Source organism: Symphalangus syndactylus, chromosome 1 (assembly GCF_028878055.3).
Source record: "Symphalangus syndactylus isolate Jambi chromosome 1, NHGRI_mSymSyn1-v2.1_pri, whole genome shotgun sequence".
NCBI classification, from domain to species: domain Eukaryota; kingdom Metazoa; phylum Chordata; class Mammalia; order Primates; family Hylobatidae; genus Symphalangus; species Symphalangus syndactylus.
In genome coordinates, this window is record NC_072423.2 from 98272048 (window position 1) to 98299414 (window position 27367).

Sequence of the window (27367 nt, forward strand, 5' to 3'; positions counted from 1 at the left end):
GCACGAGGAAAGGGCAGGACAGCAGGGCCCAAACCAGCCTCCACCACTAGAGCTGGCTGGCCCAAACCCGCTAACTTCCCACCCGAGCTTTTGGTGTCCAGGGAGACACACCGAGGGTTTCCTCCTGTGGACGGTGCTGCCCCCCACCAGCCCCTTCCCCACCCTCCCTAACATTCTAGGTGGATAACAGAATGCAACTTTTGATACAAACAAACTCCGTTTTAATGTACAAAACAAACCTCACTTACATACATAAATATAATTTGGGGGCATAAATAATGTAAGAAAATAAGAGATGTACATATCAAAATAAATTACTCATAAATATCATGTTGGAAAACCAAGTGCTGGGGAAAGGGTTCTAAGTCTTCCCCCGCTGCTTCCACACCGCAAGTTATTGACAAGACTTGGGGTCTTCAAATCTTTTCTTTTCCTGATTTTTGAATGACAAGTGCAGGTTGACATAAGGTGGGGGGCCTGGGAGACCCCAATCCATGGGGAGGCATGTGAGGTGGGCAAAGGGCTGGTGGGCTGGCGGATGGAAGCAGGTGACACCGGGGACAGCAAGTTATTCTCAGGACAGCATCCATGGCAGAACTGGCCTCAGGGGGAATTCTCAAGTTGTCCCAGGGCTGGAGTGGGGCTCCAGGCTTCCCCTACTCCTGAAGCCTGGTGGGCCATGCCTGCTCCAGTCAGTTCTGGCCTGGAGGGGTTTGGGAAGGGCAAACGGTCCCTGGAAGTAGAGATATAGATCAATTCCCACATGGGGTTGAGTGAAATTTACCTGCTGTTTTACAGAGTGGATCACCTGTTCCTGAAATTAAAACCACTGCCTGTCTTCTGGCTGCTCCTGGGGAAGTGATGAGAAAAAATTAGAGAATTTCAGTTTGACATAAGAATTTTTCCAAAGGAAGTGAGTTCCCCATCGATGGAGGTATTCAAGCAGGACTGAGACAGCACAGCAGCTTGTCCAGCAACCTCGAGGGAGCAGAATGGGGGCCCGGGCAGCAGCTGGGAAAGCTACAGGCTTAACAATGTTATGATCAGACAAGTCTATTGGCTAGAAACTGGCGCTGCCAATGGAAAACTCTGAATATGTACAACTTCTAGATGTTTCTTCCTAAAGCTAAACAGAACGTGGACTCAGGACTGTTCTTGTAGAAGCACGGCCCCCAATCTGCAGGGACCACAGCCCCTGGCAGCAGTGAAGAGGCCCGGGCACGGCCTCAGTTATTTCTCAAAGCTGGGACTCCTCACGGCCTCCAGTCCGGTGACAAGCCCAAATGGGTCCATGCTGTCGGTCTCCAGGGGCGAAGAGAACATGTCAGATTCCAAGTGGCCCCTGAGGTCCTCAGGCTCCTCTGGGACCATGGGCAGCATGGGCAGGAAATGAGAGAGTGGAAGAAAGCCTCTGTTCTTATACAGCTGCCGCTGTTTGGCACTGCTCAGGGAGACGGGGAGGTGGTGCTTCTCGGATCGGTACACATTGTAGCCATCTGGGCGGATCTCCTCCTCGAAAGCACAGTCTTCCTCCGAATACTGAAGCTGCAGAGAAAACAGGCAGCTCTGAGCAACCCACAGTGGACGGGGAACACAGGTACACACGGACATTTGTGCTACAGACTGTCCCTGGTGGCCACCAGCAGTGGCCTTCCACATGAGCATCACTTGCATGTTTTAAACATACTACTTCCTGATGTACACACTGTATATGTAAGTATATATAAAAATACCTTTATATATATAGGTATATATAATATATAATGCACTTTAAGGCCAGGCACAGTAGCTCACACTTGTAGTCCCAGCACTTTGGGAGGCCCAGAGCAGATGGATCACTTAAACCCAGGAGTTTGAGAGCAGCCTGGGCAACATGGTAAAATTCCATCTTGACAAAAAGTACAAACATTAGCAGGGCATGGAGGTGGGTGCCTGTAGGCCCAGCTATTGGGGAGGCTGAGAGGTGGGAGGATGGGTTGAGGCTGGGGGGGTCAAGGCTGTAGTGAGCAATGATCATGCCACTGCACTCTAGTCTGGGTGACAGAGCAAGACCCTGTCTCAAAAAAAAAAAACAACCCACAACTATATATATACACAGAGAACACACACACATATATAAATGTACTGTAAGTGTAAGTATATATAATGTGTACATTATGTTAATATATAACCCATTAATAAATTAAATATACATTTATATACCTTTATAAATTATTTATAATCTTTATGTAGATATACATGTACACAGACAAAACTGAGGTTTATTATTTCATATATGTATATTTTATGTATATACTTAATACTACATATACACTCTATATAGACCCAAATAATTTCCACTAAATTACCTCACTTTTTCGAGAGCCTTGTCCTGAGCAATAACATCCATCAACCCACAGGAATGCCACCCGTGTTTCCCTCACCCTTTACATTACATACATAACTCCTGGCATTTAAAAAGTTCCTGGGTATTTCACTGGCACTTTGGGAAACACTGATAAACCGGGTTATCATCTTAGGATAGGTCTTTTAAATAAATTGCGTGTAATCCGATCTGGGTCCCAGATGAAAGCATCTGTTCCCCACCTATCTCAGAAATCACTGTGTGCCTTTATCATTCTAAGGCCTTCTGGTCTGCAGCAGTTCTGAGAACCATCAGCCCCGCTGTCTCCTCCATTCAGTCACCAAGGGCCTTCCAGGCAGGCTGCCAGGAGCCAGATCTCAGCAGCCCCTCCCCCAGGCCAGGCCAGGCCAGGCCAGGCCGGCGCCCAGCTGGTGGCCGGAAATGTGTGCTGAGGGAAGCCAGTCCCTCGTCTTAGAACATTCATAGTCCACGGGGTTGAGAGGTGCCAGTGGGCAAGTGCCATCCCACATCGGTGTCATTACCCCTTGGCGACCCAGGACAGGCGCAGCCGGGAGCCGGAAGGGCTGGGCAATAAATACACTGCAGGACTGCCTCAGTCAGGTTCCTGCCTAAGTCTGCAAAGGTCACTGAACTGCAGGTGGGTGAGGATGTGCCTGTGCCAATAAGCTCCTGATAAGAGGCTCATTGCAGCAACCCAGGCTCCTGCCGAGACCACGGATGGCTGGGACAAAGCACCGGACAGCAAGCATGATTTCTCCCAAACTCCCCAAAATGCCAAATGATAAATAAACAAGGAACACAAAACAGAATGATTGGAGGACCTTCTTCTATTTACTCAGCTTGTCCTTTGGGAGAAATTAGTATCACTTTCTCCATACAGAAAATGAAATGACTTCAAGTTTCTAGAAGAATGTGGCATTTTTATTTAAGAAAGAAAGAGGCCAGGCGAGGTGGCTCACGCCTGTAATCCCAGCACTTTGGGAGGCCGAGGCAGGCAGATCATGAGGTCAGGAGTTCGAGACCAGCCTGGCCAGGATGGTGAAACCCCATCTCTACTAAAAATACAAAAAAACCAGCCGGGCATGGTGGCACGGTGCTTGTAGTCCCAGCTACTTGGGATGCTGAGGCAGGAGAATTGCTTGAACCCCACAGGTGGAGGTTGCAGTGAGCCGAGATCATACCACTGCACTCCAGCCTGGGCAACAGAGCAAGCAAGACTCCGTCTCAAAAAAAAAAAAAAAAAAGAAAGAAAGAAAGAAAAAGATCCTCAATCTGTGTTAGACCATGCACAGGGGATCAAGAGGCACAAAGCGGGCTGGGCGCGGTGGCTCACACCTGTAATCCCAAAGCACTTTGGGAGGCCGAGACGGGTGGATCACTTGAGGTCGGGAGTTCAAGACCAGCCTGGCCAACATGGTGAAACCCCATCTCTACCCAAAATACAAAAATTAGCTGGCCTGGCCGTGGTGGTGGGCACCTGTAATCCCAGCTCCATGGGAGGCTGAGGTAGCAGAAACGCTTGAACCTGGGAGGCACAGGTTGCAGTGAGCCGAGATCGGGCCACTGCATTCCAGCCTGGGCGACAGAGCAAGACTCTGCCAAAAAAAAAAAAAAAAAAAAAGGCACAAAGGGATTTCAGGTGACCCAACCCCCAATTTGGGCAGAATGGCGGGTTAGGTTGACGTCGCCTGCTGGCCTCCCATCATTAGGAACCCTCCGCTCCCCGCCATAGTAAATGTCAAAATTAAAGTTGCAAGGGTGGGTTTGGAGCGGCTCTGGGTGGCAGTCAGCGTCCAGCCTGCCGACTACCCCCTTTCCCTGCAGTCCTCTCACGCAGGACTCCGCCATAAAACCTGAAACAGGCGCTCTGAGTACACGGATCACGGCAAAGGCACCGTGCAATTTTGAGATTCTAAAATGCTTTGTCCCGCTGTTCACAAAGGAGCTGGTTGGGCCGGAGGCGGCCCCGCCTCTGCATCCCTTCTGGGGTGGGGGCCCCGGGAAGGCGCGGCCACCCCCGCCCTGGCCCCTGCTCCGCCAGGGAGTCCGGGGCTGCGTGTGAGGCCTGCGCGGGCCGAGACCTCACACAGCCTCCTCTGCGCGCGGGGCCGCGGGAGGGGCGCGGGTTCGTTCCTTTGAACTCCCAGCCTTTGTTCCCGGCCACTAGAGCCCCAGAGCTCGTACACTTCCGGCCCCGGGACCTCTGCGGTTACCTGGGCCTTCCCAGCCAGCCCCCACCCCCTGCCCCCACCAGAAAGCGTTTACAGGACAGGTGAGGCCCGCAGGAGGAAAAGCACTCCCCCGGCGCAACATGACTCCAGCGCATCTGCGTCTAAGCCACACCATGCTCCTGGTAGATTAAAAATTAATTCTAAAAAAAATCTCGCCTATCCCAAATGCACTGTTTTCTGCCTTGCTTGACAATTGATTTGTTTTTAAAGGAAAGTTATGGGTAGACCCTCTTTTTTCTTTCCTATTCTTTTTTTCTTCTTTTATACTGGAGGGAGGGAAACGGAGGCGAGGACCACACACGCGCAGGCAGAGGCTGAAAAGGCCCGAGGTGGGTTTTCCTGTTTCATATCAAAGGAGGCCGAATAATGGGTTTCCTCGGTCCGGCTGGGCCGGCCTTTGACTCAATTAGAAATGCAAAGGCAGCTTTTGCCTATTCTCTGGCTACTGGCTGAGACCCTAAATTTCCGCAGAAAATCGTCGGCATGCACTTAATCAGTCTTTGCAGTCTTTCCCTCGAAGTTGCACGCGGGTCTGGGAGGAGGAGGCGAGGAAACCCTAGATTCGAACCAGCGCCTTTCTCTCCTTCAGGCTTCCGCCGGCGGACAGGCGCCGGTCCCCCGCCCCGGCGCATCCGCCCCGTGGGGACACTTACCAGCCCCTGCATCTTGCCGTCGGCGCCCATGCAGAGGTACCGCACGCTGTGCACGCCCTTGATGGCCACGGTCCGCAGAGCGACTGCCTTGATCTCCAGCAAACCTGGGCGCAGGGGAAGCGAGAAGCTGCAGCCGGGACCCGCGGGGCCCGCACCACGTGGGTGCGGTCGGTCCACGAGCCTGTGCCTCTCCCTAGCGTCCCGCGCTGTTTGGGGACTAAGGGAGGGATCCTATCGTCCAGGTGCCAAAACCTGGGGTTCCCAGGAGTTGAGGGGTCCGCAGGAGCCTAAGGGTGGCAAAGGAAGGAAGGGCGCTGGGGTGGGGTGCGCGCGGCGGGGTGGGGTGCGCGCGGCGGGGCGGGCGGGGGTCCTGGCGGGCACTCACTGTGCGCGCTCTGGCCCCGCGCGCAGTCCACGACGCCGTCGGCACGGATGCGCAGGAAGCAGCTGGAGAGCCCGTGGGGGCCGGAGGTGTACAGGTGCCGCAGACGGATGGGGTCGCCCCAGCCGTAGTGCACGTGGGGCCCCGCGTCCGAAAAGGCGAGGGGGCGCCCGGCCACTGCCAGCCAGAGGCCGGCCAGGATCCAGGCGTGGACCACCACACACTCGCTCCGCATGGCACCTCCCTGGGGCTCTCGGCGCAGCTCCGGCGATGGGGGTGCGGGAGGCTGGGCGGCGACCGGGATGCGCTGCGGGGCTGTGAGTGCCGGGTTGGGATGGTCGAGGCCCTAGATCCTGGACGCAGCGCTCCTGCTCTGACGGCGCGGCGGCTCCGGGTCGGCAGCCTTATATAGTAGCGCCTTACGGGCCCCGCGGGTAGATGCCCAAGACACCCGAGCATTTCTTATCGGGATTGCATCAAGCCTCCGCCCCCCGCACACACCCACTCACACCCCGCCTCCGGCCCCAGCCCCAGCCCCCTCCCCGGGCCCGGGCAGGCAGGCGGCGGCTTCTTGTCCCAGCCGGGGTGACCCCGCCCAGGCCGTTCGGATCTGCGGGAGGAGGAGGCCTCGCTTAGCGGCCGGGTTTCGGGGAACTCCTCCCCACCGCGAAGCGGCCCCGAGGTTCTTGGCTGGGAGAGTTTGATTTTGTAAAGCAATCGACAACTAGGGCCCTTCCCCCAGGCCTCAGGCTCCCAGTGGATGCGCTCGGCGTGGGGCACTAGCGGGGGCGGGGTCACGAACCCCGGGGCCAGAGGTTGGGGGGCACCGAGTTTTGCCTTCTTCACCCTCTGTCGGGAAAAGCCTCACCTCGGCCTTAGGGCCCCTCCCCTTAAAAGCCCACTCGCACTCCCTCCCCCGACTTTCCCAGCCCCGCACATCTGACGTCAAAGCCGTCCAGTAGAATTTCCCCCCGCAGTTCCGACAGTCTCAGGTTCTCCCAGTTTCATCTTCTTGCAATTCCTGCCCCGCCCCTTTTATCCGGGTAAATTGCCCCCCGACTGGGGGCCGGGCGCGCTCTTGGCCGGTGGGGAAACAATGGAAGCCGCGCGGACTGTAGGTGGCGCCGCAGCCTCGGCGTCGGCCTGGGGTTTGCGCTCCTGGCCCCGCGCCCCTGCCTGCTCCGCGCTCGGCCCGGCCCCGCGGCTGTGCCCGAGATGCAGCCTGAAAGGGGGCACTGGGAAGGAGGCTCTCGGGCAGGGTGGGCGGGCCAGCTGCGGGATTGGTGAACCCCAGCTTCTCGGCTGGAGGGTGGTGGAGGCAGGGGCGCAGGGAGGGAGGCCTGGGCCTCCGTTTCCCGGTTTTTGATTTGTCTTGTGTCGGGGGTCTGGTTCTTGAGTCCCCGAGTCCCTGCGCACGGGGTCAGGGGGAACAGCATGGTCGGGGAGGTCAAGAGCGCCTCACCTGGTGGGGAGGGGTCGGGAAGGGGCCGAGGAACGGTGATGGGCGCCCCTGGCGTCCGGGCAGGTGCTAGGTGAGGAAAGAAATGGGCGCCGCTCCGTGAAGCAGTTGCTGCAAATAAAGAAAAGGACATCCAGAGAATACCCTGGCGGGGAATAAAGGGGTCCTCCTAGGGGGCTTTGGTTGAACTCTAATTATTTCTTGTTATTCTTACAAACCCCCAGCTCCTGGATGTGGAACCCCAGGAGGCTGGTTTTGGGGGCAGAGCCCTCCTGGCCCAGCGCAAAGGCGATGGGGAGGGCAAACGGGAGAGACAGCGAGAGAAATGCCAGGCCTAATGAATTTCAATGAGCAGAGGCCACATTCATTCCCCAGTCAGTGACTGGCGTTAATGACTGAGGGCGCAGCAAATGTCACCAGGAAAGTCTTTACAAAAAGACATCATCCCGAAGGCTTTCTAGACCAGGGACCCCCACGCTGTGTGTCTTGGTTCAGAAAGCCGTGGCTTCTGTTAAATCTAATTACTTCCCCCCTGTGGCTTTAAATCGACGGCGGCTCCTATTAAACTTAATTACCCTCCCCTGCAGCTTTCGTTTTAAAGATCCGTGGTAAATGCGTGATAAATGCTCTTGAGGGCAATGGCAGAGGCTGCACTGGGGGACACGACCCAAACCGGGTGGGGGCGATGGCAGCCTCTGGTTCCACCCCTACTCCTCTGTAGCCCCTTCCAGGGACATGGGGAAGAGAGTGGCTGATGCGATCAGGGAGCGTGGGGAAATGAGGAAGGCGGCTGCTGTCCCCCAGCCCCTGTTCTGAGTACTTCATGGAGGTTCTCAGCTCAAATCTCCACAAGAACCCCCATGGTATTCTATTCCTCCCTCCCCCATGGAGCAGGAGGGAAATGGGGGCCCCAGAAAAGTGGCTGAGTGACCCAAGGTCGCGCACCCTGTTAGTGGTGAAGTTGGAATTTGAACCCAAACAGTGGGGCTTGTAAATCCAGGCTGTGCTGCGTCTTATCCTGGGACAGGGGCTCCGGGGTCAGACCCACTGTAGCGTGGATCACACCCGGCCACTCCCTGGGTAGGTTGTGGACCGCTGACCCATTGCCCTCTCATCTTGCTCTCAGGCTTGTCCTGAGGGTGACAAGGAAGAGGGGACAGAGAGGGCCTGGAATGTAGTGCTCATGAAGGTGGTGATGGCAGGCCTTGAGGTCAGTTGTGTGCCGGCCATCTCACAGGCACAGCAATGCTCTGAGAGCTTAGGGGATGGATCCTGCTCATGTGAGGAAGCTGATGGTTACAGAGATGGACTTCCGGGCCTCAAGGGTTTGCCCCAGGTGGGCCAGGCACACAACCTTGGGTGTTTGCTGGGCTCCCTGGTGTGTGTGGTTAGAGGGAGCCAAGCCTGCAGAGGACAAGGCAGCGCTGGCCAGCAGGGGGCTCTCCGGGCGAGAGCAGAGGTGTGGCAAGGGCTGAGGTCCTCCTCCCACTCTGCTCTGTGCACACCGGGACATCTGAAGCCACCAGTGTGCTGCACTGGGCTGACTTTGCTTTTCAGGTTGTGTTTGATTTGCCCCCCGGGTGGCTAAGCCGGCTGAATCGCCCAGGTGGGGTTTCATTCATTGAATGGCATGGGCAATGGGGAGCAGGTAGGGTCCAAAGCACCCTGGATGTCCCGCTCACCCATGCAGGGGTATGGGGGTCTCCAGCCCAGATGTCCAGAAGGGCTTGGCTTGGCTTTGTTCTGGATTTGATGTTAGCTTAATTAATTAATTAATTAATTATTTAATTGCCCTGTAGAACCATAAATCCTTTTTCTGGAGTCTTCCTTCTTCCATCTGAGGGTGTAGAGGTTCCTTCTTCCTGATTATGGCAAATGAGTGATTTCCACCATTTCTAAACCTGTGTCCCAGTGTCTAAGAACATCTTGTTCGGCTTCACCTCCAATTTTTACATTACGAAAATCCTAGTTTTCCTTTCATTTTACAGTTAGAATTGTACGTTTCGCTGTCAAATGTGCATTCTTCTACATAAGCACTCCCTGGAGCCCCTCCCAAACCCCCTGCCCCCACCTTGTGATTGAAAATTATTTTGTAATTGGAGAAACTTCTGGGTGTGGTAAAAGTCTTTATCAGAAAATAAGAACTGCAGGGTAGTATGGGACCGAGACAGCTGTGAACACTGAGGTGATTGAGGCCACGCCCCACAGCTGGTTCCTGGCCAACTGGAGGCTGAGACCCAGGGTCTCCTGAATCTCAGCCCAGTATTTTTGCTAGAACCTGCTAGAACATGCATTATTTCCCCCAAGACTTTCTGATTCACCAACAGCCATTTTTCCCCCATATGCATCGTTATTCTGAAATGAGGCCACCCAGCTAGCCCAGAAATTGGCAGAGACTATGACAGAATAGACGGAAGGCCTCTTTGAGATTCCATTTCCTCATTCGTAAAACAGCAAAAGGAACGCTAATTTACAGGGTTAATACGAGCATTAGAAAAGACATCCCCATCTATCAAGTGACCAATATTTGTAAGATAGAGACGGCCTGGCACATGAAAAGCACATAACAGAAGGGTAGCTATTGTTACTGATGTAAATGCTGCTCTCTGGCGATCTTTGGTACATTTATTACTTATTTTAAAATTTAATGGCAACTCTAGAAAAAGATATATAGTGACAAAAAGCTGGACGGAGATCCACTAGAAAAGGGTAAATAGAAGCCTGGGCGTGGTGGCTCATGCCTGTAATCCCAGCACTTTGGAGGCCAACTCAGGAGAATTGCTTGAACCCAGGAGGCAGAGGTTGCAGTGAGCCGAGATTGCACCACTGTACTCCAGCCTGGGCAACAGAGGAAGACTCTGTCTCAAAAAAAAAAGGCAGAAAAGGATAAATAGAAGATGAAAATGTTCTCTATCTTTATAGTGGTAGTGAATACACAGGCAATGACATTTATCAAAACTCATAGAGCTGTTCCTTTAAAATTAAGGTGCATTTTTTTCAGATCAATTTCTATTAAATTCTAAAGTAAATTGTGTCTGAATTTTAAATAAGCATTAATAGATACTTTTTTTCCAGTTGTTTTATTGTGTTGAAACATAAACAACATAAAATTTATCATCCTAACCATTTCTAAATGTACAGTTCAGAGGAATTAATACATTCCTAAAGCTGTGTGGATCACCGCCACCATCCATCTCCAGAACTCTTTTCATCTTAAAAAATGAGATTCGGCTGGGTGCAGTGGCTCACTCCTGTAATCCCAGCACTTTGGGAGGCCGAGGTGGGTGGATCACCTGAGGTCAGGAGTTCAAGACCAGCCTGACCAACATGGAGAAACCCCAACTCCACTAAAAATACAAAAATTAGCTGGGTGTGGTGGCGCACGCTTGTAGTCTCAGCTGTTACGGAAGCTGAGGTGGAAGGATCACTTGAACCCAGGAGGCGGAAGTTGCAGTGAGCCAAGATCACACCACTGCACTCCAACCTGGGCAACAGAGTGAGACTGAAAAACAAATAATAATAAAAAAAAGTATGTATGTATCTTAAAAAAAAAAATCGTTTGAATTGTAACCTCCTTTCCACCAACTCAGTTGTAAACACTTTCCTTGGGATTAAATATCCTAGCACATCCTTTGATACCAGCACATCTGAGTGATACAATCTGTTGTCCCCTATTGCTAGACCTTTAGGTTGTTTCGAATGTCCCCTGCCAGACCATGCAGGGGAGAACTTTCTTGGAGACACATCTCGCGCATGTCTGCTCTTGGAATTTCTGAGCCCTGTCGTCTCTCCCCCAGGTAGGCCCTGGCCCTGTGTAAAGGGTGGAATTCAGGAAGCTGCTCTGCTTCTGTTCACACAAAGGACAGCACAGCTTCCTCCAGACATCTGCAGTGAGCCTGAGCACACATGGATGTTCTGAGCTCAAATCTCCACAAGAACCCCCATGGTATTCTATTCCCCTCTTCCCCATGGAGCAGGAGGGAAATAGGGGCCCCAGAAAAGTGGCCGAGTGACCCAAGGTCGCACACCCTGTTAGTGATAAAGTTGGAATTTGAACCCCAACAGTGGGGCTTGTAAATCTAGGCTGTGCTGTGTCTTATCCCCTGGCAGGGGCTCCCGGTGTGTAAGCGCCACCACCAGCAGGCACCATGAGGCATAGCAGCTGGAGTCGGAGCCCTCCCTTTACTGCCAGTTCAGAAGGCCCAGGACGTGAGCTCCCCTAGATGGGAGGGCCTGCTTGTGCTATGAGCCTTACTTTTCTCACCTGTGAGGACAGGAGCTGACAGAAGTAGCCACAAAAGATGAATGCTCTTTTCCCTCTGGTCTCCCTCATCAAAACAGAAATGAGTTCCCATCGCAAATGTGTTGAGTAGCAACGTCATGAAAGAACGCACCCAGGCTTTGAATGTCAGCTATTGAAAGAAAACAAAAAGTAGCTTAATGAGAAAACATTAACAGTGTTCATGCTGACTCCATGAAAAACCATAAAGTGAAAATAGCGAGGTTGGAAATTCTCAGAAGCCCTGGCCTCTGTTGGCTTCATAAACCTTTCGTGGAGGAGGACGAGTCCCAGCCTCCGCAAGTTGATGATTCTTCAAACTTCCTGCCCAGAGGGAGGGTCTTTTCTCTCCAAAAGCTCAGCCACCCTTCCACAATGTCTCTTTTCTTTCTTCTGTCCGAGATGGTTAGGATATCCCGGGACAGGCCTGGCCAGCACCATTTGCTGAGTGCTTGAAATCCTCTGGCCGTGGCAGTGGTGGTGGTGATGGCTGGCACCAAGTGCCCAGAAGTGTCCTGGGCAGTTTATATGCCTCATGGTATTTGAGTCTCACAGCACCCATTCTGAAGAGGGGCAAAGTGAGGCTCAGAAACTGCTCCTTGTCTAGAGTCACGAATAAAGCCAGTAAAGAGCCCAGTTGGGATTTGAACGCAGTTCTAGCTGAATTTGAGTCACAAGGCTATTTCATCATTACTCTCTTTTTATTTTTTTAAAAAAAGAAGCAAAACCAGGCCAGGTACAGTGGCTCACACCTGTAATCCCAACATTTTGGGAGGCCAAGGCAGGTGGATCACTTGAGCCCAGGAGTTCAAGACCAGCCTGGGGGACATGGCGAAACTCCATTTCTACAGAAAATACAAAAATTAGTCGGGCGTGGTGGCATGAGTCTGTAGTCCCAGCTACTTGTGATGCTGAGGTGGAAGGATCACTTGCGCCTGGGAGGCAGAGGTTGCAGTGAGCTCTGATCCACCACTGAAAAAAAAAAAAAAAAAAAGGAAAACCCAAACAACTGCTTCAGAAAGTTAAGAGGCCTGACCAAATTCAGAGCCCCAGCTAGGGGCTTGACCCTACTCTTCGATTCCTCGGCCCCATGACCTGCCCAGGTGCTTCCCAGAGTGGCCACTGGAGACCCTGAGCTGACTCTAGCAAGATAGCCAGAGAGCCCCCACTTCTGAATGCAGACCTCAGCTCCGCCTGCTCTGCTGTGTGGTACCTGGACATCATGTCTTGGGGTGGAGATTGACCCTACATGTCTCCTCTTCAGACAAAGCTCTGTGGAAGTGAGGATACAAATGTGCAGTTTGCAGGCATGACCCTGGTGTCCTGCACGGAGCCAGCCTGGCACTTGACACTGTCAAGAAATATTGGATGAATCATTTAAAAGAGCTGGAAGGGCCGGGTGCGGTGGCTCACACCTGTAATCCCAGCACTTTGGGAGGCCGAGGTGGGTGGATCACTTGAGGTCAGGAGTTCGAGACCAGCCTGGCCAACATGGAGAAACCCCGTCTCTTCTAAAAATACAAAAATTAGCCGGGCATGGTGGTGGGCACCTGTAATCCCAGCTACTTGGCAGGCTGAGGCAGGAGAATCACTTGAACCCGGGAGGCAGAGGTTGCAGTGAGCCAAGATTGTGCCACTGCACTGCAGCCTGGGAGACAGAGCCAGACTCCGTCTCAAAAGAAAAAAAAAAAAAAGAACTGGAAGGTGTTGACATTGCTGTGCACTCACTGGACTCCTTGCCCATCCTTTCCTTGTTCATCCCGTCTCTCCTACCTTCTGCCCTCCCTTGACTTCCATGGCCAAACTGATCATTCATCTCACTTGCAAACTCATTCCAGTCACTTCTGATGGGTCACACATCATGTCAAGAAAATTAGGCCAGGCACAGTGGCTCACACCTGTAATCCCAGCACTTTGGGAGGCCGAGGTGGGCAGATCACCTGAGGTCAGGAGTTTGAGACCAGCCTGGCCAACATGGTGAAACCCCATCTTTACTAAAAATACAAAAAAAAAAAAAAAAAAATGGCCGGATGCAGTGGCTCATACCTGTAATCTCAGCACTTCGAGAGGCTGAGGTGGGCGGATCACGAGGTCAAGAGATTGAGACCATCCTGGCCAACATGGTGAAACCTTGTCTCTACAAAAAATCCAAAAATTAGCCAGGTGTGGTGATGCATGCCTCTAGTCCCAGTTACTTGGGAGGCTGAGGCAGGAGAATCGCTTAAGACCAGGAGTGAAGGTTGTAGTGAGTCAAGATCACACCACTGCACTTCAGCCTGGGTGACAGAGCAAGACTCTGTCTCCAGAAAGAAAAGAAAAAAAAAAAGCCTTAGCTGGGCATTGTGTCAGGCGCCTGTGGTCCCAGCTACATGGGAGTCTGAGGCAGGAGAATCGCTTAAATCCGGGAGATGGAGGCTGCAGTGAGCCAAAATCGTGCCACTGCACTTCAGCCTGGGTGACAGAGCGAGACTCTGTCTCAAAAAAAAGAAAAGAAAAGAAAAAGAAAAGGAATTCGAATCTTTTCCAGCCCTGTGGTATCTTAGCAGCAGGGCTTCTAGCTGGGCAGAAGGGGCGTGTTTGGGGCAGTAGGGGATGCAGGCAGGGAGGTTCCATATGGGTTGATGTTCCTGTTTCTGCTGAGGGCTGTTTTGGGCTAATGGGGGTTCCATAAACAACAACTTTCTTCAAGGTCCACAGCACAACACACTCCGGGAACTGACCCCTGCACGCGGTTTCATTTCAGGGGCTGCTTCCAGATGCTGAGTCCCCCACTTGCATGATCACTGTGACTTTGTAAATGCCAGTATTTCTCTCCTATCAGTATCAAGAACACTGATGGGAGAGGAAGTCATCTGCCAGTATCCGGCGGCTCATAGGAGAGGAAGTCACCCACCAGTATCCGGCGGCTCATAGGATAGGAAGTCACCCCCCAGTATCCGGTGGCGGCTCATAGGAGAGGAAGTCACCCGCCAGTATCCGGTGGCGGCTCATAGGAGAGGAAGTCACCCGCCAGTATCCGGTGGCGGCTCATAGGATAGGAAGTCACCCGCCAGTATCCGGTGGCGGCTCATAGGAGAGGAAGTCACCCGCCAGTATCCGGTGGCGGCTCATAGGAGAGGAAGTCACCCGCCAGTATCCGGTGGCGGGGAGTCAAGACAGAGACTTCCACTTGAGTCACATTCAGTCTGTTCGCCTCAAGTTGCAGGTATCAAGGCCTCACCCCCCGGGAGTGGCCTGCAGTTATCCCTGCAGCAAGGCGGAGAGCCAGGTGTTGTTCTGTTTTACAGGTGAGAGGCCCACAAAGCCTGCCTGGCTGTAGGATCCACCGGTGGGTAAGCGGACCGTGAGCAGACTCCGAGAGGCCAAGTGCATGGCCTGTGGTCACCCAGCGAGCAGAGGCCTCATGGACAGGGTTTCCCTCCCTGTCCAGCTGCCCCCAGGCCTGGCCAGAGATCAGCAGGCCAGACAGATATTCCCTGAGGCTAAGCTTTTATGAGTCTGGAGGGTGTCACTCCAGCTCATTTGCAACAGATGAGCTCAGAATTCCAGGGTTGGAAAGGACCTTCAAGAAGATTTCCTCAGCCAGGTGTGGCGGCTCACTCCTGTAATCCCAACAGTTCGCGAGGCTGAGGAGGAGGATCACTTGAGTCCAGGAGTTCGAGATCAGCCTGGGCATAGGGAGATCCCATCGCTACAAAATTTTTTTAAAAATTAGCCAGGTGTGGCGGTGTGCACCTGTAATGCCAGCTGCTCAGGAGGCTGAGGTGGGAGGATGGCTCGAGGCTGGGAGGTTGAAGCTGCAGTGAGTCATGATAGTACCTCTGCACTCCTGCCTGAGTGATGGGATGAGACTCTGTCTCAAAAACAAAACAAAGATTTCCTCCAAGCCCTTTATCCTCACCTAAGCAAAATAAGCAAAGAAAGGGTTTGCCCGAAGACGTCCAGCCACCTGGCTGCATCGAAGAGGCTGGAAGTACTTAAAAACAGCATCCCTTCCCTCCCCCAAAATAAGCGCACACATGGCGCAGTTCCACATTTAATTTGTAATAAAGTCTATTTTATTTTTTTTGAGACAGAGTCTCGCTCTTTCACCCAGGCGGGACTGCAATGGTGCTATCTCGGCTCACTGCAAGCTCCGCCTCCCGGGTTCATGCCATTCTCCTTCCTCAGCCTCCTGAGTAGCTGGGACTACAGGCGCCTGCCACCGCGCCCAGCTAATTTGTTTGTATTTTTAGTAGAGACGAGGTTTCACCGTGTTAGCCAGGATGGTCTCCATCTCTTGACCTCATGATCCACCCGCCTCGGCCTCCCAAAGTGCTGGGATTACAGGCGTGAGCCACCGCGCCCGGCCAATTTGTAATAAAGTATTTTTAAATAAGAAAACCCCACCCTTAGAAGAGACATTATCAACAATCCCTGCCTAAGCAGATTGGAGGTTGCCAGAGGCTGGGAAAGGAGAACGGGGGTGACTGTTTCATGAGTCAGGGGCTTGCTTTTGGGGTGATGAAGAAACTTGATAAAGGGAGATTGGGGGAAGGTACTAAATGCCATGGTGAATTGTACACTTTAAAACGGTTAATTTTACGTTATGTGAATTTCACCTCAATAAAAAGAAATCATATAAAAAGAAAGGAAGCAGCCGGGCACAGTGGCTCACGCCTGTAATCCCAGCACTTTGGGAGGCCGAGGCGGGTGGATCACCTGAGGTCAGGAGTTCAAGACCAGCCTGGCCAACATGGTGAAGCCCTGTCTCTACTAAAAATATAAAAATTAGCTGGGCACAGTGGCTACTGGGGAGGCTGAGGCAGGAGAATCGCTTGAGCCTGGGAGGCGGAGGTTGCAGTGAGCCCAGGTCGTGTCACTGCACTGCAGCCTGGGCAACAGAGTGAGACTCCACCTCAAAAAAAAAAAGAAAGAAAGAAAAAGAAAAAAGAAAAAGAAAGGAAACAGCCAGGACCTCACTAAGACACCAAGACCCTCAGGGGAGCTTGGTTATGGAATGGGAGTTGATAGCAGCCCTCATAATGGTTGAACTTCCAGGCTTGCTGCTTGTATGTATCAGGATGGCGTAGCGAATATCCTTCTAAGAAACAAGTGCAGGCCAGGTGCGGTGGCTCACCCCTGTAATCCCAGCACTTTGGGAGGCTGAGGCGGGCGGATCACGAGGTCAGTAGATCGAGACCATCCTGGCTAATGCGGTGAAACCCTGTCTCTACTAAAAATGCAAAAAATTAGCTGGGTGTGGTGGCGGGCGCCTGTAGTCCCAGCTACTCGGGAGGCCGAGACAGGAGAATGGCATGAACCTGGGAGGTGGAGCTTACAGTGAGCCGAGGTGGGGCCACTGCACTCCAGCCTGAGTGACAAAGCGAGACTCCGTCTCAAAAAAAAAAAAAAAAAAAAAAGAAACAAGTGCAAGGCCAGGCACCATGGCTCACACCTTGGGAGGCCAAGGCAGGTGGATCACCTGAGATCAGGAGTTTGAGACCAGCCTGGCCAAGATGGTGAAACCATGTCTCTACTAAGAATACAAAAATTAGCTGAGTGTGGTGGTGGGCGCCTGTAATCCCAGCTACTCAGGAAGCTGAGGCAGAGAATTGCTTGAACCCGGGAGGCAGAGATTGCAGTGAGCTGAGATTGTCCCACTGCACTCCAGCCTGGGTGACAGAGTGAGACTCCATCTAGAAAGAAAGAAAGGAAGGAAGGAAGGAAGGAAGGAAGGAAGGAAGAAAGAAAGAAAGAAAGAAAGAGTGGGGGAAGGAAGGAAGGGAGGTAGGGAGGGAGGAAGGAGAGAAGTATTTGGAGAGAAAATGCCACAACTAACTTCCAGATGGCCCAGGAAAATCCATATGTGTGCATAAGTGTGTGTGATGAGAGTGAACGCAGATGGGGTGGGGTGCAGGGGAGTGGAGGTGGAGGCTGTACAGGTTTTGTCATACTATTCTTGAGACTCCTCTGTGGGTTTGAAAGTTTTCAAAATAATAAAAAAAAAGGAGGAGAAGAAACCCACCCCACCTGCCCGGTACCTGCCTGTGTCTTATCCGCCAGAGACCTCAGCCGCGATGGGCAGGCATGTGCAGCTCACACGCTGGTTTCCAGACATGCTCCTGTGAAAGCCCAGCAATGCTCTGCGAAGGGCACTCGGCACTCGGGTGACGGTCACTGGCCCCAGCTCCCAGAGCAGGAAACCGAGGCTCGAGAGGCTACGCGCCGACCCACGCGGCGAGGCCCAGCACCAAAGAGGGTGCAGAGAAGAAAAGTCAAGCTATTCTGGGTCCCCGTGGGGCGTGTCAGGGGATTCATGTTGCATGCCCAATGTAACAGGCAGAGGGCATATTTTCCGAGCAGCCGGTCCCTGGGGAGTGACCCAAGCTCATCACTCTGTCCTCATCCTGCCCTGCTCAAGGACGCAGGGGCTCAGTCTTTTCTCAATTGCCAGCTTCCTTTCGGGTCAGAAGTTATGCTTTGTGTTTTGTTTTTTTTTTAACAGAAAAGTTTTACCAACTTGGTTGTTGGGTCTTCTTCAGCATGGAGGAGTCAGCATCCCATCTGAAGTCACTCTCAAGTATGAAGCTGAGAGCCAACCCATGCCCAGGCCACAGAGAATGGTCCCTTTAGGACTAGAGATCTTGAGAAGGCCAGCTCCCACATCCAGTGATCCAGAGCTTTCTGCGACTGTTTTCTTACTAATGAGAGGCACCGTATAGCTGAAGGCCCTCTTGAGGCCAGACTCCGTGTGTGTGTGTGTGTGCACATTTGAGTATGTGTACGTATGTGCTATTGTGTACATTTGTGTGAGTGCATGTGCTCATGTGTGTGTGAGTATACGCAAACGTGTGCTCATGTGTGTATGCGTGTGCTGTGTAGTTCTTGCAGCAGCAGCTCTGATGGCTCATTGTCCATGTTGCAGAATAGCAGATAGGAGCGCTCAGAAAGGCTCAGGAAGAGCCCTTGTCTCCTTTGCAGCACTTGCTATAATTGCCTTAAACTAATCATCTATGGAATTATTTGCCCATGGTCTGCCTGTGCCTAGTGTCTGTAAGCTCCATGGTGGCACACACGTGTGTGTGTCTTGGTCACTCCTGCCTCCCCTGGGCCCAGCATAGCCTTGGCAGGGCATAGGTTTGATGAATCTCCTTCAGTGAAGGGGAGAAGGGCGGGAGGGAGGGAAAGAGAAGGGCAGAGAAAGAGAGGGCTTCAGCCTCCTTCTAGCTTTGCCCTTCCACCAGGCCAGGGATGTTCCCGCTTTAAGGCATTCAAACAGATGCTCTGGGCTCAGCTCTGGGTAGGGTTTCTGGCTGCATGCACCACAGATCAAGGGGGCTGGAGGATCCCTGCCAAAGGCTCTCACTGTGGGCCTTGGGACAAGTCCTTGGCTCAGTTTCCCCACCTAGGAAACAGCATGGACACAGGGTTGTAGAGGGTGGCCAAAGGGAGCCAGGCCAAGCGGCTGGGACGTGGGGGGCTGGACATGGAGGGGCCTCTTCCTAAAGCCCCAGCCAGGGCTTCCAGTCCCCCCAAGACATGCCATGCTTCGCCTCCTTGCAAGGAGCTCCCGTCAGCTCCTCAACCCTCTGCTCCAGGATGGTGCCTGCCCTGAACCCTTGCCATCCCCCCTCCACCATCACGCTTCTTGTTTCAGCCCCTCTATAGGACAGGGAACAGATGCAAGTGCCTGGTCCAGGCTGTGTGTATGCAGGATCTAGCACAGCCCCATTCTACAGATGAGAGCACTGAGGTGAAGGGGCTGTCAGCCTTGGCCAGTGGAGAGTGAAAAAGAGCTCTTCCTTCCTTCCTCCTCACCGTCTCCAGTCTCCTTCCTTCTTTCACCTCCCCTTCTCACCTCCTCCCTCCTCCCCTCCTCTTTTCCTCCTCCTCCATCCTCCTCTCCTCCCTCCCCGCCTCTTCCATCCACTCCTCCTCCCTCCCCTCCTCTCCTCCTCTTCTTCCCTCCTCCCTCCTCTCTTCCCTCCTCTCTTCCTCCTCCCTCCTCCCCTCCCTGACTCTCACCCTCCCCTCCTCCTCCTCCCGCCTCCCTCCTTCTCCTTCCTGCCTCTCCCTGTACACTGCTCACTGCCGTCACCACTGGGGCTTGGGGTCTTCTGCTGGGATTAAGTCCATGGTTTTGGTTGCAGCTAGGGGCTTATTCCCAGAGGTCCCATGGCCAGAGTGGGAAACACACGGATTTCCGTTGAAGCCTCATTTATGATGGTGCAGTCAGCCTGCGCCCAGCCTGATTCCCGGAGGTCAGTTAGTGGGTAGGTTATGGGGTGTCCCTCGTGGAGAGGCTGGCAAGGAGAGCCAAGCCAGGATGGGGTGACCCCTCCAGTGTGGAAAACCAGGCCTGTGTGGGCAGCGCTTCCTTCCTCTTCCATCTCCAGCATCTGATTCCCATGAGTTCTGTTTAAGGGTTTCTTCTAGAAGCTTCCACACAAGACAGTTGGAGTCACAGTCTCTGCTCCTCTTGAACTTGGCACCAATGACCCTGAATCTTTATGTGACATCCCGATGAGACTCGGCTGAGCTCTGGGCTCTGCTGAGCTGAGCTGGGGTCTTGTGGGGTGCAGTGGCAGCTGGGGCACCTCCAGTACCCCCGAAGATCCCCAGGGAGCACCCCACCTGCCAGGCATCAGGCACTCAGGGCTCTTCCGAGCAGTAGCAGCCTGCATAGGCTTTCCCGGTCAGGTCGTGAGAACAGCAGGGGCCGCCCACCAGGCACCTGGCCCCTCAGGCATTAACGAGCAAGCGAGTGACTGCCAGTCTCACACCAGCCCACGAGGGGGCAGGTTTTCCTGCCCGAGGCCACACAGCTCTTCAGCTGCAGGGTGGGGACTCACAGCCCACCGCGGGACTCTGATGAGTCCCCTGGGGCTCCTGCGATAATGATCACAGATGGCGGCTTAAGCAAGAGATTTCTGCTCTCCCCGTGCTGGAAGCTGCAGTCAGAAATCAAGATGTTGGTGGGGTCAGGGCTCCTGGTGCCTGAGGGAGGATGCTCCCTGCTCTCCTGCCCTGGGTGTCGGCCTCCTCCTTCCCTGCCTTCTGTGTCTAAACTCTTGCTCCATCTTTGTCTTCTGTGGACATCTTTTTTCAGGACTCTCATCATCTAACTCAGTGCCCCCTGCCCAATCCAGGATCATCTCATCTTGAGATCCTTCACTTAATGTCATGCACAAAGACCCTTTTCCAAGTTAGGTGACTCCCACAGGTTCTGGAGGGTCACCCCTCTTGGGAGGCATCACTCAGCTGACTCCATGAGTCAGTGCTCATCCTTCTCAGCACACGGGCCCCAACCCCGGGAGCTCCTCTGCTCCCCAGAGAGGGGGAGTGGGCAGTGGTTCCCCAGAGTGTCCCCGAGGTGAACTTGGGAAGTTGTTGAATGATTTTGCAGAAAACAGGGGAGGGCGGAAAGGAAGCCAAACCTCCATCCTCACCCCTGCTTGATTCTTCATGGAGTTTGTCTCTGGATGCACTGTCCTCAGGAGGGAGAGTTAGCAAACTGCACCACCAAGCACACACAGTGGGGAGCACATCTGCAGGGAGCACACTGGTTGAGAGGGCCTGGGGGGCCTTGGACAGAGGCAGCTTGGAGAGAGATGGCAGGTCCAGATGCCCCTGAGGATGGACTCAGAGGGGTCCTCCCAGCAGAGGGCCAGGGACACTTCTTGATGTTGGTTTACCAAGGGGCCCAGCTGCAGGCACCCTGGGAGCCGATGGGCTCATTGACACCATCCCCTCTTGGCCTGGCAGGCTTGCAAAGCTGCTCCCCAGGTCCCTAGCAACCGCAGCCTGGTTGTTCCCATCGGATGAGACCACCCCCGTTTGGGACCTGACCCTTGGCTTCCCTTGGAAGGGGAGACGGTGGTGCAGTTTGCTAACTCTCCCGCCTGAGGATGGTGCATCCAGAAACAAACTCCATGAAGAATCGAGCAAGGGTGAGGATGGAGGTTTGGCTTCCTTTCCGCCCACCCCTATTTTCTGCAAAATCATCCAACAAGTTCCCAAGTTCACCTGGAAAGTCGTGAGAAACTGTTTGCAAAAGAAGAAATACACATAGCCAATAAAGATAAGAATGTTCAAACTGGAGGGAGAAGCCTTCCTCTTACGTAGCAAACTGACAGAGGCTTATCTGAGAAGTCCTGCTAGGTAGAGATTCCTAGGTGTTGGGGGAGCAGCCTCTCCAGAGGCCAGTGGGTGGAGGAGCGAATCGGTGAGGGTCTCCAGCCTGGCAGAACCCCTGCAGCATCCATCCCAGTCCACTCCCCATCCCAGCCCACTCCCCATCCCAGTCCACTCCCCATCCCAGCCCACTCCCCATCCCAGTCCACTACTGTGGGAAGCCACACTGTTATCACGATGGGTCCAGAGTCCCTGCCAGGACCCAGGAGACCCTGCCCAATGTCCATAGACTTCGCCAACTGGTGCCCCGCTTTCTTGGAATGAGACAAGCTGAACAGAGCAGGGCCTGGCCTCATGGGATCTGCCACAGCTCCCACCCTGGCACGGGATCAGCACAAAGTGAGGTGATTCAATGAATGAATACGCTTCAAACTGTTCATCCTCTTTAACCACACAATTCTACTTCTAGGAGTTTAACGTAAAGAAGTCCTTAGGCTGGTCATGGTGGCTCAAGCCTGTAACCCCAGCACTTTGGGAGGCCGAGGTGGGTGGATCATGAGGTCAGGAGTTCGAGACCAGCCTGGCCAATATGGTGAACCCCCACTGTTTGTAAAAATACAAACAAATTGGCAGGATGTGGTGGTACATGCCTGTAATCCCAGCTACTCAGGAGGCTGAGGCAGGAGAATCACTTGAACCCGGGAGGTAGAGGTTGCAGTGAGCCAAGATCGCGCCACTGCACTCCAGCCTGGGCAACAGAGCAAGACTCTGTCTAAAAAAAAAAAAAAAGAAAAGAAAGAAATTCCTTAAAGAAGTATGCAAAGATGCTCATTAGGGCGCAGTTTTGTCCAGTTTTGAGCAATTTTTTTCTGTAAGGGGCCAGATAGTAAATTTCAACTTTGAGGGCCGTAGGCCTTTCTCACAACTCCTCAACACTGCTGTTGTGGCATGAAAGTGGCTACAGGCAATGCATTCACGAATGTGCATGCCTGTGTGCCAATAAAACTTTATTTCTAAAATCTGAAATTTGGGGCCAGGCATGGTGGCTCACTCCTGTAATCCCAGCACTTTGGGAGGCTGAAGCAGGCAGATCACTTGAGGTCAGGAGTTCAATACCAGCCTGGCCAGGATGGCAAAACCCTGTCTCTACTAAAAATACAAAAATTAGCTGGGCATGCTGGTAGGCGCCTATAATCCCAGCTACTCAGTACGCTGAAGCAGGAGAATTGCTTGAACCCAGGAGGCAGAGGTGCAGTGAGCAGAGATCATGCCACTGCACTCCAGCCTGTGTGACAGAGTGAGACTCCATCTTAAAAAAAAACAAACAAACTGAAATTTGGGTTTCATAATATTTAATGTGTCAGAAAACCTTATTGTTCTTTTGAGTTTTTTTACATTTTAATGTTTAAAAATGTAAAAAAGAGACTGGGCACGGTGGCTCATGCCTGTATTCCCAACACTTTGGGAGGCCGAGGTGGCTGGATCACCTGCCTCCTGGAGGTCAGGAGTTCAAGACCAGCCTGGCCAGCATCGTGAAACCTTGTCTCTACTAAAAATACAAAAAATTAGCCGGGCGTGGTGGTGGGTGCCTGTAATCCCAGCTATTCGGGAGGCTGAGGCAGGAGAATCACTTGAACCTGGGAGGCGGAGGTTGCAGTGAGTTGAGATCGAACCACTGCACTCCAGCCTGGGTGACAGAATGAGATTCCATCCCAAGAAATAAGAAAGTTTTTTAAAAACAGTTAAAAAAATCCTTAGCTTGTATATAAACAAGCAGCAGGCTGGTTTTTGCCCATGGGCCACAGTTTCAATGGGCCTTTCTCACAATTCCTCAGTGCTGCTATTGTGGCATGAAAGTGGCTACAGGCCAAATGCATTCACGAATGTGCATGTCTGTGTGCCAATAAAACTTTATTTCTAAAAACTGAAATCTGCGGCCAGGTATGGTGGCTCACTCCTGTAATCCCAGCACTTTGGGAGGCTGAGGTGGGCAGATCACTTGAGGTCAGGAGTTTGATACCAGCCTGGCCAGGATGGCCCATTTAACTCATTGAACAATGGGTTACATGAAGAAGAGTGCATTCAAACAATTAGGCCCCCGATAAAAATTGTCACCACGTGAGGCAAGGTACAAACAGCAGGACACCCAGCTCTACAGTAAAATTGATTCTGTAAAAGCAAAAAAAAAAAAAAAAAAGAAAGAAAAGAAAAGAACAAAACACACATTCTGGTCCATTTTTTAAAACTAAGAGAATACACCCAATTCTGTCCTTGTTTTTATGTCTCTTTTTTCCTGCATTTCCTACACTGAAAATGGATCACTTTTATCATCACAGCACAGAAACTATTAAACCAGGAAGAGATATTTTTAAAATGTTAACTTGGGGCCAGGACAAAGGAGGCCTGTGGTGTGGTTGAGTGACTCCCATCAGTCAGCAGCGAGCGACCACATGCAGGGACGTCGTGCAGCTTCAGTGGTCAAAGGTGTGTAGACAGCTCTGTCTTACCCGTCCCCGAATGTCACCTTCCTCCCAAACAAATCCCCGGGGCTCCTGCACAATGGCTTTCTACTCAAGATCCTCCAGCCGGAACCTCCCCGATGTTTTCCTTAGAGGGTCAGAGGAGCTGCCCCCTGGGATGGAATCCACCGCTCCCTGGCTCACTGGCTTGGCTGCCCAGGGCTGTGACCTCTTGGAGCCAGGCTCTCCAGGCCACTTTGTGCTTGCGAAGGAGGCTTTTAACTTTTTCAAATGCGTTCGCAGCCCATGATGGTGTCTTCTCCAAAGGGCTCCATGAAATTCTCGGAGACCTGTCAAACCTGGCGAGTCCGCAAGCGCTTTGATTTACAGGACAGATGTTTGCCAGCTGACACTTGGAGGGACGGAGGAGGCGGGGCGGGGTTACATAAGAATAGGGGTGTCAGTTCCCAAAAGGTGGCAATCTCGGCTCTAATTCCTTAACGCCCAATATGGTTCAGAGGTCGGGCTGTTAATGGGCAGGGAACAAATTGGGGATCGCCACCTGTGCTTTAGCCAAAGGGGGAGGGCACCCCCTTTACAGGCCACAGATCGGCTGCCAAAGCTGCTGTGTTCCTGGGTCTGCCACTGACCAGCTTTGCGATGCTGTTTGTCCTCTCTGAGCCTCAGTTTCCTCACCCATAAAACAGAGCCACCCTGAAGAGTAAATGAAAGCTGCCCAGAAACACCCAGCGCTGGACCTGGCACACGGCAGGTGCTGTTTTTCTCTCGCTGTGCCTCCCCGTAACCCAGACAGGCCATCAGAGGGCAGAGTGGTGCCCTTCGTGAGGGCTTTTTCTGTATTATAGAAACTTCCAGGAAGGGTGGACTGGCAGACACCAGGCCTTAGGAACCTTTGTTTATCAGCTTCCCGGTCTCTGCAAGACAAAGGGGACAGGGAGGACAAGGACCCTTGTACAAGGCTGCTGTGCACAGTGGCACAGGCTTCGCACTGCACAACTACAGTTGGTGGACAGATGGAAGGTGATGTGACATGGCAGCCTGGGGGGCTCAACCAAAGGGTAGAGGTAGAGAAAGAACAGACTCCAGAGTGCCTGACTTCTGGCTCCAACGCTATATGACCTGACTTCTTCTTTGAGACAGGGTCTCGCTCTGTCACCCACCCAGGCTGGAGTGCAGGAGTGTGATCTCTGCTCACCATAGCCTCGACCTTTCAGGCTCAAGTGGTCCCCCTGCCTCAGTCTCCCGAGTAGCTGAGACTATGGGTGCACACCACCACGCCTAGCTAATTTTTGTATTTTTGGTAGAGAGAGGGTTTCACCATGTTGCCCAGGCTGGTCTCAAACTCCTGGCCTCAAGCAATCCTCCTGCCTTGGTCTCCCAAAGTTCTGGCGTGAGCCATTGCGCCTGCCCTGACTTCTCCTCCTCCTCCTCCTCCTCTTCTTCTCCTCCTTCTTCTCCTTCTTTCTTCTTCTTCTTTTTTTTTTGAAACAAAGTTTCACTCTTGTTGCCCAGGCTGGAGTGCAATGGTGCAACCTCAGCTCACTGCAAACTCCGCCTCCCAGGTTCAAGCAATTCTCCTGCCTCAGCCTCCCAAGTAGCTGGGATTACAGGTGCCCGCCACCACACCCGGCTAATTTTTGTATTCTTAGTAGAGACAGGGTTTCATCTTGTTGGTCAGGCTGGTCTCAAACTCCTGACCTCATGTGGTCCGCCTGCCTCGGCCTCCCACAGTGCTGGGGGCCTGACTTCTTTGTTTGTGCATTTACTTAGTGACTCTGTGCTTCTTCTGCTGGAGGAGCAGGAGTGTGAACTCACAGGGGCAGGCAGGGACCTTGTCCACCCGAGTACTGCTGTTTCTCCAGCATTAGTTCAGCGCTTGGAGCACTGGAGGTGATCGATGGTTATCTGTGGCATGAGTGAAGTCGGGTTCAGGGGAGATGGAGTAGGAGAAAGAGAAACTTTCTGAGCTCCTGGCTAGCCCAGCACCCCAGGGAGAGGAGCTCAGGGTGAACTGCACTGGGTGCAGGCTTGGGCTTGTCCCCAGAGATGATGAAGCCCAGACGACCTTTAACCCCAGGCGAGAGGATCATGGTGGGGTTTTCCAGGGCCACTCTGCCTGGGTTCAGAGCAGCGGGGAAGACTGTGACCTAAAATGCAGACCTCAGTGCAGAAGTGGCTCCCAATTCAGGAAAAACACAAGCCCAGCACATGGGGTCATTGGTGGGGAGTCCCTGGTGGGCTCTTCTCTTTAGTTTTTTTCCTAATTTTCAAATTTTCTCTAAAGACTGTGCAGAACTTTTATAATGTTTGAAAAATACAGCAGGGCATGGTGGCTCACACCTGTGATCCCAGCACATTGGGAGGCCGAGGCGGGCAGATCACTTGAGGTCAGGAGTTCGAGACCAGCCTGGGCAACATGGTGAAACCCCGTCTCCACTAAAAATACAAAAATTAGCTGGGCGTAGTGGTGTGCGCCTATTATCCCAGCTACTTGGGAGACTGAGGCAGGAGAATCGCTTGAACCAGGGAGGTGGAGGTTGCAGCGAGCCAAGATCATGCCACTGCCCTCTAGCCTGGGCGACAGAGCGAGAGACTCTGCCTCAGGAGAAAACAAACAAACAAACAAACAAAAAACACCTGGAAGTTGGGTGGGGGGGATCACCTGAGTGTGTGAAAATGTCTATCTGGATAAATAGATTACTCTCTTATTTATAGTGAAACATTGGAACCAACCTCAATGTCCAGTCTCAGGGGACACTTTGGTACCCAAACCATGAGTGGCTGTGCCAGTCTCGGTAGCAAGGTGTGCTTGCTGACATAGACAGATTTCCCTGGCATTCCATAAAACCAGGCTTCAGAACATCACCTGCCATATGAGCCCAAAACAAACATGCTCAATGTGAGCCATGTTTATGTTAAACCATAAAAAGGGTATAAAATGAAATATGAAAGCAGCCCCCCCACCGCTCTCAGTAGTCCTGCTCTTAACAGATTTTTGTTGTGTGTGCCTAAGAATGTTCTATGTGGGCCAGGCGCTGTGGCTCACGCCTGTAATCCCAGCTCTTTGGGAGGCCAAGGTGGGCGGACCACCTGAGGTCAGGAGTTTGAGACCAGCCTGGCCAACATAGTGAAACCCTGTCTCTACTAAAAATACAAAAATTAGCTGGGCGTGGTGGCGGGCACTTGCAATCCCAGCTACTCCAGAGGCTGAGGCAGGAGAATCCTTTGAACCTGGGAGGTGGAGGTTGCAGTGAGCCGAGATCATGCCATTGCACTCCAGTCTGGGCGACAGGGCGAGACTCCATCTCAAAAAAAAAAGTGTTCTCTGCACACACAGCATTTATAGGAAAACCTTTTTGTTTGACATCTGTGTAGCCACATACTAACCCTAAGTTTTCTTTT

At 52.7% G+C, this 27367-nt stretch overlaps 1 protein-coding gene across 1 annotated transcript; it reads right to left on the reverse strand.

Moving 5' to 3' along the window:
• Window positions 1–204: 204 nt before the first annotated feature.
• FGF19 (fibroblast growth factor 19) lies at window positions 205–6012 on the reverse strand. The gene is made up of 3 exons (XM_055294435.1): window positions 5635–6012; window positions 5250–5353; window positions 205–1545 (listed from the first exon to the last, which is right to left on the reverse strand). The coding sequence occupies exons 1-3, from the start codon at window positions 5864–5866 to the stop codon at window positions 1231–1233; spliced, it is 651 nt and encodes a 216-aa protein (XP_055150410.1). The 5' UTR covers window positions 5867–6012; the 3' UTR covers window positions 205–1230.
• Between the last annotated feature and the right edge of the window lie 21355 nt (window positions 6013–27367).